Below are 15407 nucleotides of genomic sequence, written 5' to 3'. Positions count from 1 at the left end.
TCAGTTTAACAACTCCTGTATAAGCACAGACTTCCCAACTCTGAGAGAGGTGTGTAAACTTTTTGACTTAAGATGGGGGTCGTTCTCCCTTCTTGTGGGTTTAAAGAAAAATGTTTTTAATAACAACCTAACCTCCCTTTTATAGGACACCCTTCTGAACCCTTAGAATAATTCCTTTAAGTCTATGCAGGCTACAGAAAAACATACAATTTGTAGCTGAAACACTGAAGTGCCAGGTAGTTATTTACTAGCAGTATAAATGACTCTGACAGGGTTAGTTGCTACTATTCTACTGCTAAGGTATAATATTGATTGGCAAGTATGGAAAATGCCTGGACCTCTTCTATCCGTTACATCAGTGTTTCTCTAAGGATCAGGAACCCCAGGAAAATCACAGAACAGAAACAAATTCAAGGGACTTGAAAGGCCAAGAGTCATTTGGTGACAAAAAGCAGGCTACCTAAACAAGGTGACAAGAATAATGCCCTCATCTTAAGTAGAAGCAAGGAGACAGGTAGGCATTAGAATCCAGGGGGAAGTACAACTTTCTTTTCTTTGCTCTGTCGTTTTATGCTGATACCAAATTCAGTACAACTGCTACAAAACCTTCTACCATAAATATTAATTCATGATCAAGATGCTGAAAGTATGATCCACCTGGCCCCTAAAATTTCCAACTTCCTCGGCCAGAGTGGAGCAAAGAATTCAGTTCAGTACTTACATTTATCAATTAGACATGCAAATGAAATAGGCCAGTTTCCTGGATCTTCTAGGCTTTGTAACCTCTCCAGCTTCAGCAAATCTGAAGAGCCAAAGGGGCCCTAACAGCTTTATCTAAACAGAAACCTTCCAACCAGACCATGATTCTCTTATCCACCCATTTCTCAGTCCATACAAGTTCCAGGTAGAAATTTTATTTCCTTAAGAGTAACTATCATGTTCTAGCAATTCTTTTTTTTTTTTGGGGGGGGGGCAGAGGGGAAGGGAGCAAGTAGATACCCATCAAATATTTCTTGAATTCAGGTTCTAAGATTTTTAGTGCAGAACAAATCTTTATACTCTCACCGTATAATTACCTGACCTGGGCATAGTTACAGAACTTTCTCTATATATTGCTTCATTTCATCTTCATAGTAAGCCCATGAGATATATGTAATTATCCCCCTGACACAGGCAAAGAAACCAGGCTTCTCAGAGATCTTGTCATCCTTCTAAGGTATTACGTCAGCCCACCCGCGTGCCTCCTCCTGCACACACTAACCCTGATGGCTCCCTCCTGCTCTCAGGACCAAGCTCCCTACACAGCTCATACACTGGTCCTGCTACCTGCCTGTTCTCCTGTCACTCCCTGCTCATGCCCTCGTGCCCAGCCACACCGACACACGAGGGCTTCCAGAACACAGCACGTCTTCACCTCCCCAGCCTTTGCACAGATTGTCCCCTCTTCCCAGGACTCCTTCCATTCCACGCGTCCCCTCTCCTGGATGACTTGTTCCAATTCACACCTCAGCTTCAGATGTCTCTTCCTCTAGGAAGCCCTTCCAACCCCTGAAGAGCCTGCACTAGGTTGCTTGAGTCCAAATAATGGCCCCATCATTTACTGGCTGTGAGGTCTTAGCTAGGTTTCATAAACTGTCTGTGCCTTTCTTTCTTCTGTGGTAAAATGAGGAAGCCTTCCTGCACCACATGCCTATTTTGTGAACAAATGAGTTATTCCAGGCACAGCATTCAGAACCAGAACTGTGCCCGAAGTGTCGCAAATGCTCACCAGGGTCGTCTGTGGTTCTTCCGTGTCCCCAGCACCTGGTCTTTCCCCACCTGCTCATTACCTCTCGCCCAGGGACTGTCTTGTTCACCCTGCATGTACCTCGGCTCCCAGCATGCCGCTTTCACCACAGCAGGTGACCAATACTAAATACTTGTTGAATAGAATCCAGGTGATTTTCTTTCTGTTTTCTGGTTATGAATTAGTGTAATTTTATAAATTATTACCCAAACAAAACTCTCCCTGGACCAATAGTGCCTGACTTACATGTAAGTTCCTACACTGAGATGTATTAGGTCCTCTAACTACCTGGCAACAGACCATGATGTTAACATGATGGGACTCAGATCAAAGACCAGAGCTCTGCACCATGTATCATCTCCCAAGGCCCCGGAACTTTCTGAGCCTCAGTACCCTCGTGTGGGCGGGGACACGGAGATCCAGCTCACAGGGCGGTTGTGAAGATCAGGGAGAGATACTACATACTCGTATACAGTCAAACATAGGTCAAATACAGGTCTTTTTTTTCTAAACGTTGCCAATCTGATAGGATTCTACCAGACTGAGAATTTCATCTATCCCAAACTATCCAGAAAACCGTTCAATCCTAAACCGTCAATGTGATTTTAAAGACGAATGTACCCAAAACACCCATGTGCCACTGCACCATCAAAAGCGTGGATGCGCCATCCTCTGAAGCAGAGCTCTCTTCAGAGGCAGAAGAGAAAATGCCCCAAGCCCAGCACCCTCCCTGCTGTCCCGCCCTCTGGAAAGCGGCAGTGCCCACTAACCTGAGGAGCTGATGATGGGCACAAATGCTGCCGAGTTAAGGCCGCTCTGGAGTCCGTTCAGCTGCCCTCCCGTGGAGGACCCTCTGAAATACAAGGAGCTTGGTTAGATGTGCAAACAGAAAGGCCAGGTGTCAAGTCCAGGCCCTCCGATGGCTCTGCTTCTTGCTCTTGGTCTTTCATGTCCTGTGGCTCATTCCCTTGTTTATGTCAAGACTTTGTTCAAATATCACCTTATTAGAGAGGACTTGTATGGCCAACCTATTATCCCCTTCTTTGGAAATCTGACACACTTTAAAGCATATTGTCCCTCTCTCCCCACTGGAATGTAGCTTCAGGAAAGCACAGGCTTTGCTCACTGCTCTCTCTCCAGGGCTTCAGGACCAGTGCCTGCCCCTAATAAGCACTCAATAACGCTTGTTTATTGAATGAATAAATTACGTTCCTGCTATTGACTTGGATAAAATGTAAGAGACTTTTTTTTTTTTTTTTTTTAGATTTTATTGGGGAAGGGGAACAGTGTGTACTTCCAGGCCTTTTTTCCAAGTCAAGTTGTTGTCCTTTCAATCTAGTTGTGGAGGGTGCCGTTCAGCATCAAGTTGTCCTTTCAGTCCTAGTTGTGGAGGGCGCAGCTCAGCTCCAGGTACAGTTGCCGTTGCTAGTTGCAGGGGGCACAGCCCACCATCCCCTGCGGGAGTCAAAAGGGCAACCTTGTGTTTGAGAGGACGCGCTCCAAACAACTGAGCCATCCGGGAGCTCAGCGGCAGCTCAGCTCAAGGTGCCGTGTTCAATCTTAGTTGCAGGGGGCGCTGCCCACCATCCCCTGTGGGACTCCAGGAGTTGAACTGGCAACCTTGTGGCTGAGAGCCCACTGGCCCATGTGGGAATCGAACCGGCAGCCTTCGGAGTTAGGAGCACGGAGCTCTAAATGCCTGAGCCACCAGGCCGGTCCAAGAGAGAAAGTTTTTAAAAACCAAGTTTCATGTAGAGCAGTGGTTCTCAACTGGGGGAGGAAGAAGAGACAGGTTTTGCCTCCCCACTCTCCACCGCACCCCTCCACAAAGGACATTTGGCAATGTTGAGACATTTGTGGCTGTCACAACTGTGGGGTCTACAGCCATCTAGTGGGGAGAGGCCAGGAACGGTACTAAACATCTCCTCGAGTGCACTAGGAGAAGTGCCCCAAACAAAGAATTCCCCAGCCCAAGATGTCCATGGTGCTGAGGTTCAGAAACCATTCCATAGAGGGACCTCTCATGCCGACTCTGACAAGAGATAGGATAGAGTATACTGGATTCTTTGGGCACAGGTTCCTCAGCCACACCTTAGAAATTCTGTGACTAGCTTGAGGCCCTACAGATCATGCCAGTCTCCATTACAGGCTCTTATACCTGTGTCATCTTTTCATTGCATTTATCAAAATTATAATTATGAAACCGCATAACTGGTTGCATCACATCTGTCATCCTTGCTAGAACGCAAGCTCCAAAAAGAAAGAGATTGTATCAGTCTTATTCACAGTTGTATCCAGAGCTCCTAATATTGCATTTTGCACACATTAAGTATTTAATAAATATTTTTTGAAATAATCTGACCCATTGCCCCTATAAATACACTTACTCGTTGGGTCTATCTGACTTGATTTTAGTTGATGTGTAAAAAGTTTACCTGGGAGGCTCAGTGCTTTGTTTGTTGAGCAGCAACCAATCCAACCTTAGTACCCCTCTCTCAGCACTATTTTTCCATTTATTCATTCTTCATGCAAACAAATATTGAGTATTCCCTGTGCTCAGTATACTGAGGCAGACATTAAACAAACAATAAGATACAAACTGTATGGTAAATGCTAAAGAGTAGAAGGTGTTCTGAAAGAACGAAACGGGAACCTGATTTAGATGGTGAAAATGGTCTTATATGGAAATCTAATTGCAGCTGCCATGAAGTTATGAGAAATAGGCATTAGCTAAGAGTAGGGAACAGGAAGAGCTTTTCACGGAGAAGAAACAGCATGTACAATAATCCTGAGGCAGAAAGGGGTTTAGAATGTCCTAGGAACCTTTAAAGACCAGCAAGGTAAGGGGGTAGCCAAGCAGTGTTTGATAACTTGTTAACCATACACCTTTCCAGGCCCTTTGGCTGGAGATTTGGATTCAGTGGGTCTGGGAGAGGGCCTGAGAATGTAGACTTTTTATAGTGCCCAGGTTATTCATATCACCAGAGAAGTCAGGAAAACACTGAAGAGCGGGTAAAGAGAAAGATGATAGAAGGATTGCTCGGAGAGTCTGGCAGAGGGTCAGGAACCCAGGGGGCCCCCACACCAGTGATGGAGACAAGCCCCTTGAGAACACAGCTCAGGAGTGATGCATGGATCATACTGCCTTGCATACCTCCCCACCTCCAACCCCGCCAAGCTGCAGTTTGTTCCAGTGCCACTCCGTCCACTTTCATTTTGAAGATGCCGTAGAGGCAGAGGAGCAAAAGGAGCAAAGGGCGTTTCCCCTTTCCTACAAGCCTCACCCGTTACTTGGAATACTTATGAATTTTACTTCAGCTCCTTAGGGAATCCCCCCCCCCCCCCCGTCCGCTGCCAAAGCACCCAAAGTATCTGTAGACTGATGTTTGCTATTCCAGGTCCAAGTGAAAAAGGAAAAGTTCTAGAGGGCCAAGGATGGGCTCTTTCTTTTATAGAAGTTAAAAACCCTTAGGGCCATTCGCCTGTGTTAGGAGCAGCTGAGTCAGGAAAAGCCCTGGGGCTGACCTGAGTTTCAAAGGGGAAGCCCTGAGTGTCAGCAGTAAGAAGGGAAGAAGGCAGGCAAAATTGTGGAATGAGCAGAAGAAACAAAGGCCATGGACAAGGAACTATCTGAGGGGATAGACCTAGTGAGTTCTGGGTCCCTAAACTCTCTAACCTTCTCCCTCTCCTCTCTGGAGCACCCACCCTACCCTTCACTCTCACACGCTTTCTCCAGTTTCTCACCCAAGATCTCCTGACCCTATGTGCCCTCTCTACCCAGTTCCACTCACTTCTCCATCCTCCTCCCTGTGTCAACACCCATCAAAGGCCTTGGGAGCCACCACTGAATCCAACTTTGAACATTTCTAATGAATTCTAACTGTTTCCAGCATAGGGTCCCCACTCCCCCGGTGTTGGAGAAATGTATCCATAGTCATCCAAGGGGAAACTCTGAGTGAATTTTTCCATGAAAACATTGGTACACAAAATGGTTTGGGTTGGTGTTATTACTACACTAGGCACATTATGGGTAAATATGCTTTTGTTGTGATAACATCATTTCCTTAGGAAAATACATGGCAATTCTGCACAAGCCAGTCCTAAATGAGAACTCTGGAAATACAGCTTGCCTACAGCCTGTATGCTCATTTGTACTTGCTGATCTGCTCCTGCAATGGTTCTTTGCTGCTTTCCTGGGAATACCTGTGTTTTAGGGAATATATAAGAAGGTATGTATGTTTTCCCTTGGTTGTCTCTAAGTCAGTTCTTGTGTTTTCACATCAGGATAAAAGGACTTACCTCATAGGGTTTCAAGGAGAAAATCAGAGGGTGGATGAAAAGAACATCTTAGCACAGTGTCTGGTATTATATTAAGGGCTAAATAAACATAATTATTAGTGTTGTTATTTTTACTTAGGAATATTGACAATCTTTGCATTCACTATAAGTTTATCTACACACAGAAATATCAAATCGAAGAGTCACGGACTCTAACTCAGTATGTGATACTGGTGCAAAACTAGAAGAATGACCACAAGACATTCAGAACCTGTAGATTAACAGCAATTTGCTATTTAAGTCAAAAGGTAATTAATTGGCAGCCTACAAGGCAGAAATCTCATAGTCACAATTACTCTTAAAATCCTTTGGGAAGAAAGGTCTCATTTTGAGATTGACAAACTCTCTCTTAATAAATCTAACACACACGGTTTTTTCTGCCAGCATCAGAATGAATCGCCCTTTCTTCAATTGTACACCAAATAAAGCAGTTGGCTTATAGCAAGCGGCCGTGTTGCATAAACTGTGTCTCTGAACAAGAAAATAAAACATAGTACAGGGGGCTGCTCCTCCTGGCGGAGAGGCTCACGGGAAATGAGACTGACTGGAGGAACAAAACATCTCCTTTCTTATCCTGAGTGGAGCAGCAAATGGAATCAGCCACTTTATTGAAACTGTACTTTCTCTCTAAATACCTGAATGCAAAAGTTAAATGTGCAGTCCATTCCCTGCTGTTTTCTGATTATAGTACATACAAAATACGGCTAAGGGTGAATTCAGAAAAATTGAAGTTATGAAAGTATCAAGAGTTCTGTGGTGAGCAACACTGAAAAGACGGGACAAGACAGGTGCTGTTAACTTTCTATTATACAAAAGTTAGAGTCCAGATCCTACTTGGGAGCCCGAAATGAGGCCATCTGGCCCCACTAGCATTCCTTAATTGCTCTTCTTGGAAATGGTACAAGTTTTAGGAGATGGAGAGGTGTTGGATGGATGGTCAAAGGCTGACAGCCAGAGGCTCACTAAAATAATCAGCTGTGGTAAAGGGTTTAGTTCATCGGCAGAGAAGGGCCTGAACTATCTGCTGAAGGGCGGGCTTCCCGATGAACTGAGTCGCTTAAAAACTGAGATGAGAAATGTGGTCATGGGGCTGGCCCGGTGGCTCAGGCGGTTGGAGCTCCATGCTCCTAACTCCGAAGGCTGCCGGTTCGATTCCCACATGGGCCAGTGGGCTCTCAACCACAAGGCTGCCAGTTTGATTCCTCGACTCCCGCAAGGGATGGTGGGCGGTGCCCCCTGCAACTAGCAAAGGCAACTGGACCTGGAGTTGAGCTGCACCCTCCACAACTAAGACTGAAAAGACAACAACTTGACTTGGAAAAAAGTCCTGGGAAGTACACACTGTTCCCCAATAAAGTCCTGTTCCCCTTCCCCAATAAAATCTTAAAAAAAAAAAAAAATGTGGTCATGAATGGTACCAACAAAAAATTAGAAGAATGCCTTTCACAGTGAGGGACGTGCTCTTTTCAACTTAGGCAGTAACCTTCCTTCAGACATGCTCCTAGCTAGTTTTCTTAAATATTAAATGTACCCTTCCTAACCCAGAATTCAATTCGCTCGCTCCACTCCTGTCTACTCCTCTTGCCCCTTCCGTTTTCCTGAAGTCCAAGAAAGAGTCTGCCACGGGCACCATTCCTATTCTGAGTAAGCAAAAACAGCTCTTCTAGGCCCTTCAAAGAAGCTGTTCAATAACGCATTACAAACAAATCATCTCCTGTATTTATCATTTTGAAAGATTTCTTCTAGTGCAGGTCTCTACTTGGGGAATACAAGCGGATCAAACGGATGGCTAGGAATTCTACTGGCATCAAGACCACACCATACAGACGGCCCACATAACATATCATCACCAGTCTATAAGGGTTATAATGAGCAAAATCTCCATTATACATTTTGCTGGTAAGGTTTCTGATGTGCTTTTTCCCGTGGACCTTTTAGCTCTTTTATTTGTGGTTTCCTCTGTTTCCCCCTCCCTCTCCATTATTTTGATCAATGGAAACTTTTCTGAAAGTGATATCCTTTCTTTAAGATCTGTTTTGTTCATTACTTCACAAGGTTGACTGTGGTTTGCTGCTATATTGTTTCTCTTCAGATTCTTTTCAAGGCTTTCCACATCTCTAACACAGAGGTACTAGTTTTCTATTTCAATGGTTCGGGTAAAAGTTTATCTTGGATTCATGCCATCACATCAGGGATGACCTTTCTGTAGAAGGAAGGACCCACAGAAAGAAAATACTCAAGGTTTTACAGGAAGAGTAGAGCTGAAATGCTGACCTCGCAGGGCTGCGGCAAACACACACAGTGGCATTTGTGAAGGTCCTGAAAAGAAACACCCCCAAACTAGATCATTTTTATAAAATACAGGTGACAATCAACCTCTTTCAATTCCCAACTGAGAGAAGAAATCCTGAGATGCAAGTTCGGTTAAAGAACTGCATTCCAAAAGAAAGAACGTGGACTCTTCTAAGCAAACATTTACTCACAGATTAAGTATCTTACAACTTTCCTTAACATACCGACGTGCACACAGGTGTTATGTATGTGTGCCTTTTCCTTTTATCTATCAGTCCAGGAATTACATATGCATTTCACAAACAGAACCTAATATGCTAATCCTTAGCACGTAACAATTAGAACATCATTAACTTGGGTCTGGTTCCAAAACCAATTCAAGGAACACTTAGTGAAGCCAACTTTTGTGGAGTAATGGTCCATCGGACTCCTTTTTATAAATATGCTGGCAACATGTTATTTAATCCACTATATTTGTCATTACATTCCCTTTTTTCCTAAAATTATTTATGTGGGCCTTTTCTCTTTTTAAATTTATTAACCTTTTCAGAGGTGGTGCTCTCTATTGTGTTGTCAATTTTATTCATGCTTTCACCAAGTTTTTAATGACTACCTATCACGTGCCAAACCCTGGATGAGGCACTCTTCTCTCATGTTTTCCCACGTACCAGGCTGCTCTAGGTGATTTCTTTATTTTTATATTATTTTGATTAATTTATGGTTGTTCTTTTTATAGCTTTTCAAGTTAAATGATTAACTCATTTTATTTTCAATATGTCTTGTCTTTTTAATAAACATATTTAAAGTTACAAATTTACTTTTGAGTGCAGTTTTGGCTATCCCACAAATTTGCAGGACTTTTACAGCCATTCAGTTCTCAACATTTTATGATTTTCATTACGACTACCTCTTAATACATGAGTATTATGTACTCTATTTTTTTAAATTTCCAAACACAAAGCCTTTAAAAAAAACTTTCTTTTTATTATTTCTAATTTAAGTGTATTTACTATAGTTAAAGAGTGTGAATTATTTGATACTGATTTTTTGCTTGTGTGGAGCCTTCATTTGTGACAATGAGTGGAATTTTGTAAATGTTCCATGTATACTTGAAAAGAATGTATACTCTCTCTTTTGGGCCCGGGACTCTATGCATAGCTATTAATGTTGTTCAGACTGTGAATTACGACTCATAAGGGCACTGTAAAATTTAGAGGACATAATCAGCATTTTCAAAAGAACGAGGAATAGTATTTGGTAAAATTTTTATTTCATATACATATATAGATATTTTTACTGGGTTGCATATAAAATGTATTTTTTCAATCATAAGTGTTGGTCAAAAACATTAAAAGTCACTTACTTTAAGATGATTTTTTAAATTAAATGTATTGGGGTGACATTGGTTAATAAAATTTGTATAGGTTTCAAGTATACAATTCTATAATACATCATCTGTATATTAGCATTGTGTGTTCACCACCCAAAGTAAAATCTCCTTCTGTTACCGTATATTTGGCTCCCTTTTTCTACAGCTCTCCCCTTATGCTCTGGTAACCACTAAACTGTTGTTTGTGTCTATGAGTTTTTGTTTGTTGCTTTCAGTTTTGTACCCCACATGAGTGAAATCATGATTCTTGACTTTTTCTGACTTATTTCACTTAGCATGACAATCTCAAAATCCATTCATGTTGCAGAAAATGTAAAAGCCACTTATTAAAGCACACTATTAATTCTGCATTTCAAATATTCAAAGTCCTCAGAAAATTTTGCTTGAGTTACTTATACTGATAGAAGTACATTTAAATATTAGGTTAGTGCAAAAGTAATTGCGGTTTTTGCCATTATTTTACTTCTTTTTAACTTTTATTCGTTTCAGGTGTACAAAACAACGTAACAGTTAAACATTTATCATTTATATCCCTCACACAATGAATAACTCCCCTCCCACATATACTATCCTTCTGACATCGCATTACATTTCCACTGCCTCTATTCCTAATATATATATATACAAAATTGTAGTTGACATTCATTATTGTTCAGCTTCAGGTGTACAGTTATACAATGGAGTATTACGCAGCCATAAAGAAGAATAAAATCTTACCATTTGCAACAATATGGATGGACCTAAGTAAAATATGCAATTATTAACCTTTTAAATCACAATTACTTTTGCACCAACCTAATAAATCACCCACTATGATTGCTGCTTTGCCAATATCTCCTTATAATTTTGTCAGCTTTTGATTTATGTATTTTGAATTTATAACATTAAGTACATACAAGATGCTTTTCTTTATCCTTATTAATGCTTTTTGCTTAATTCTGTTTTACCTATTGCTATACTAGCTTTCTTTCAAATTAGTATTGCATGACTTATCTTTTTCTAATCCTTTGCCTTTCTGTGAGATTCTACTTTAGATATATCTCTTTTAAGCAACCTGTAAGAAACATTTTTTAAAAATATAATTTGATAATCTATCTTTTAACAGAAGAGTATAATCTGTTAACATTTATTGTGATTATTCATATATTTGGATTTATTTTCACCTTAGTTTTTATTTTCCATCTACCATCCTTTTCCTTAGCTCCATCCCTCCCTCCCCCTTCCTGCTTTCCACTGGATTCATAAAGTTGCTACATTCTCTTCTTTCTCCCTTTCTTGGTTTGAAAGCTACAGACTATATCAATTATTTAGCTCTTTTTGTGTAAGAAAGTGTGAATCCATTCCATATTTTTGTCTTGCCTTAAACTTGACATAGACCGGTAATACATTCACTATCCACTGAATACTCTTGTCCTGAATCTTGTCTGTGTTGCCTTAAACGTGTTTTATCTTTTTAAAGACCAACAATTATTTGTATAGTCAATAACACTGATTGACATTTTATAAAACTTTTGTACCTCATGTCATCCAACACTTCTGTGTTCACTCTTATCCTACACAGTCTTTCCTAGTTCTTTCAGTGAAGGTCATGGGTGTTACACTCAGCCTTTAAATATCTCAAATTGTTTTCATTTTGCCTTCTCTCTTAAATGACAGTTTAGCTATGTATAAAATTCTAGGCTGAAAGTTACTTTATTTTAGCACTTTGAAGCTATTAGTGCTTGTCTTCAGCTACCTATTATTGTTAAAGAGAAGAATCCAGGTATTCTGTGTACCTTTGTAAAATGAATTTTCTCTTAGGTAGTATGTGAGACTTCCCTTTATGCTTAATGTTCTGCAGTTTCGCGATGACGCATCTAAAAGTGCATTTATTTTGGTACATGGAATGAATTCCCTAGCTGAGGACTCATGTCTTTCTCTCACATCTTTCTTCGATTCCAGAAAATTATTAGTTATTTTTTAAAGTATTGCTTGCCCACCTATCCCTCAGGTCTCTCTACTGATACTCCTATTAAAGTCACGTGTCATGTTCCGCAAGACACTCCTATTCTGTAGATACATAATTCAACATGTCTGACCATTCAAAAAATGTTAATTCCATCTGTAAGGAATTCATGTTCTAGTTGTTGATTCTGTTGGCAACCTGTCTTAGCATTAGATTTAGTCATGTGTTTTGGAATTTTGGTTTGCAGGCTCATTTTGAATAGAAATCATTTCCCCCCTTGTCTCTCTACTTGCTCACCCTTCCCTGTCTGAAGATTTTTATAGTTGCCTCCACCCAGTCCCCGTGATCCCAGTCCAGAATCAGACTTTCTATTGTTATTTTGGTGCTCTTGCCTCAGTGATATTAAGAAATCCAGATGAGCTCTAAGACATGACGTTGCAAGCGTATATTTATTATCTTCCTGACCCTGGAGGCCCATTATCTCACATAAAGAGGGCCCGTGCCAGTTTTCTTCTTCAGCTCAGGATTTCTTGGCCTTGGTACTATTGACACTTTGGACTGGATGATTCTTTGTTGAGGGGAACGATCCTGTTCATCCTGAGACTCCACTCATCAGGTGCCAGTAGCCACACCCCCTGCCGCCCAGTTATGACAACCAAAAATGACTCCAGACAGCGCCAACATCATCCCCAGGTGAAAAATCACTGTTTCATTTCCAATTAATGAGCCTATTTTTAGTCTCTCCTCTTGGACAGGGCACTTGCAGGCCCCAATGTGCCACAGGAGCTGAGCTCCTGCCTCCTGCCACTGCCTGCTTCCAAAGCAGAGTTCAAAACGCTTGTTGCTGCAGCCTCGTTCATTGATTCTCATTTATTTTTGTGTATCTTGGGGCCAGGGAGACATATCCCTTGTTTTGAACTCAGCTATGTGCTTTTGGTTTTCTTCTTTAAGCTTTTTATCTATCACTGCTATGTGTTTGAAGCAGAAGGAGAATATTAAGTGTGAACTTATGGAGCCAACTTGACTGGAAGTCAGTAGGTCCAAATCTAATCTTTTGTTTTGTTTGAAACTAAGCCTTTGCCTTCAATAGTCATTAGAGTTATTAGTGTTCTGGAGATCAGAATGTGTTTGAATTTCCATAGCCTTGTTAACTAAAGCCAAATCATACTTATGGATATCATCTTACTAACAACAAAAATGCGATTTCTTTTAATAGGGAACAACAGCAGCAGCAGAAATTACAATTACACCAACCAGCACGCACTGGACACTTAATATATGTCAGGGAAATAAATTACCTCATTCAATCCTAAGAACAACTCCATGATGAAGGTAATCTTTTACAGATAATGAAACAGAAGCTTCGAGGTATCCCTAAATAAGTCAATTAAGTGAAGAAACCAGGATTCAAATCTAATTTGAAACCTTGGCCTGTTAGTAATTGTGTTGTACTGCTTCCCACACACACTCTACATAGTATAAATGACTAATGATAATCATTATTTAGTGATCCTTGATGCATGCACTTTGATGCAAAATAGTATGTCACCACCACCATCACCACCACCACCATTTCCTGAGAACTCAGGAGTTTGAGCTATATCAGGGGCTGGGGACTGAACTTATCTCGTCTTTTACAAAAATAAACTTCATGAAAGCAGGGCTCATGTCTCTCTTGTCCATTGGTGTTATCATCAATATCCAGAGCATTGCACAACATAGTGGACATTTAATATATATGAGGTAGAGCGTCACGATTATCGGTCCCTACGAGATTTACGGGAAGCAGAGCACATATAAAAAGAAAAAATAAGACAAGGAGGTAGATGGTAGAGTCAGCTGAGTTGAGAATGAGGTAGTTGCTAAAGCCTCAAGGTGATAAATTAAAACCTGATCTTGAATGAAAGGCAGGACTTAGACTCAAGAGGGCTAAGAGCCTTCTGTGCAGAGGGGATGACATGCGCATGTAGGCACAAGATGGAACAGACGGTGCTGGGGGAGAGCAGTACAGGGAAGGCCGAAGACAGGCTGAAGGACAGACTGCAGAAGGCATTAATGTAAGAGTAAGGACTCTCAACTGTATCTTGCGGGTACTTGGAAACTTCCAAAGATTTCAGAAAAAAGATTCAAAAAACTATTTTAGAGATGATATTTTAAAATTGCTTCCTAGGCCTACTCGTGTACCTTATTTCTTTCACACAAATTTGGACAGTTTTACAACTTCTACCTTCCTCTACTTGGTTTGCTTTTTATTCAAGAACCGATTTTGATAGTTCTTACTTCTAAAAATATTACCTTTCATCCAGTATTTAAAATTTAGTAGCGTACAGTGGTGCACGGTGTTCTCATAATTTTTTAATCTCCCCTACCAACTTTAAAAACCTTCTTCTTTCTAATTCTCTTATTTTTCTGGCAGAGCTATGTTTATTTTTTCCTTCCCTGTCCCCGTACCCAAACTGAATAGGGTTTTGAACTTAACTAAATTTCTTGCTTGCTTTTCTTTATGTTGCTTTTCTTCTTGATTTCCTTTGATCTGTTTTTCTTAGCTTGTTTTGTTGACCCTTTTCTAACTTCAAGAGATGAAAGCTTAGTTCAAGTATGACAAACATGTTGTGTGCATATTCACACTTTAGCATCTTTTCTGTCTGTGGTAGACATTACGAATCTACAAAGCACTCTTTCTGGCTAAGCTCAGAGAAGTCCTCATAATTCTTTTCAACACGACGATGCTACACGACGATGCTCTGGAAAATCAGCAGAAGCCAGTGTATCAGTTGAAGCCAATTGGCTATTTGTATCCTGGTTGATTTCTTTTCAATCTTTCTGTATCTTAACAACAAAAACGCTACGGTTATGAATTTACCTTTTAGTACATCTTTAACTACATTTAAAATATAAAATTTGATATGTAGAACTTTTTTTCCATTTTTAAAAATACTTCAGCTTTATTGAGGTATAATTGACATAAAATTGTTCAGATATTTCAAGTGTACATTGTGGTAATTTGATATATATATGTATTGTAAAAGGATTCCTTATATCTACTTATTTAAAAATCCATCACCTACTCGTTTATTTACTTTGGTGAAAACATTTAAGTTCTACTCTCTTAGAAAATTTCAATGATATAATACAGTGGTATCAAATATAGCCACTATATGTTACTTTATTATTATTATTATTTTTTAAATTTATTGGGGTGACAATTGTTAGTAAAATTACATAGATTTCAGGGGTACAATTCTATATTACGTCATCTATAAATCCCATTGTGTGTTCACCACCCAGAGCCAGTTCTCCTTCCATCACCATATATTTGATCCCCCAACATATGTCACTTTAGTTGCTCAGACCTTACTCATCTTATAGCTGAAAGTTTGTACCTTTTTACCAACCTCTCCTTATTTCCCCCAACTCACAGCCCTTGGCAACCACTTTTCTACTCTCTGTTTCTATGAGTTTGACTTTCTTTTTTTCCTGATTCCACATTTAAGTAGTATCAGGCAATATTTGTTTTTCTGTCTGGCTTATTTCACTTAGCATACATAATGCCCTCAAGGTCCATCCAGGTGTTGCAAATGGTAGGATTTCCTTTCTCATGGCTGAATAATATTCTATTTTATAAAATCACATCACCTTTATTCATCCATTGGTGG

General features: G+C 40.4%; 1 protein-coding gene across 18 annotated transcripts in view; it reads right to left on the bottom strand.

Annotated features, from left to right (window-relative positions):
* Positions 1-15407, bottom strand: part of TTLL5 (tubulin tyrosine ligase like 5) — a 241135-nt gene that overhangs the window by 32981 nt on the left and 192747 nt on the right. For all 18 annotated transcript variants that reach the window (XR_013993323.1, XM_081048131.1, XM_081048142.1 and 15 more), the window contains one exon: positions 2557-2639. Coding sequence is in view for 17 of the 18 variants with exons in the window: in XM_081048131.1 (XP_080904257.1) it covers positions 2557-2639 (83 nt within the window). In the remaining variant the exon portion in view is untranslated. The remainder of the gene's footprint in view (positions 1-2556; positions 2640-15407) is intronic.

Source organism: Rhinolophus hipposideros (assembly GCF_964194185.1).
Source record: "Rhinolophus hipposideros genome assembly, chromosome: 5".
NCBI classification, from domain to species: domain Eukaryota; kingdom Metazoa; phylum Chordata; class Mammalia; order Chiroptera; family Rhinolophidae; genus Rhinolophus; species Rhinolophus hipposideros.
The sequence above is the reverse complement of the archived record's forward strand: the minus strand, read 5'-3'. Positions and strand labels throughout refer to the sequence as shown.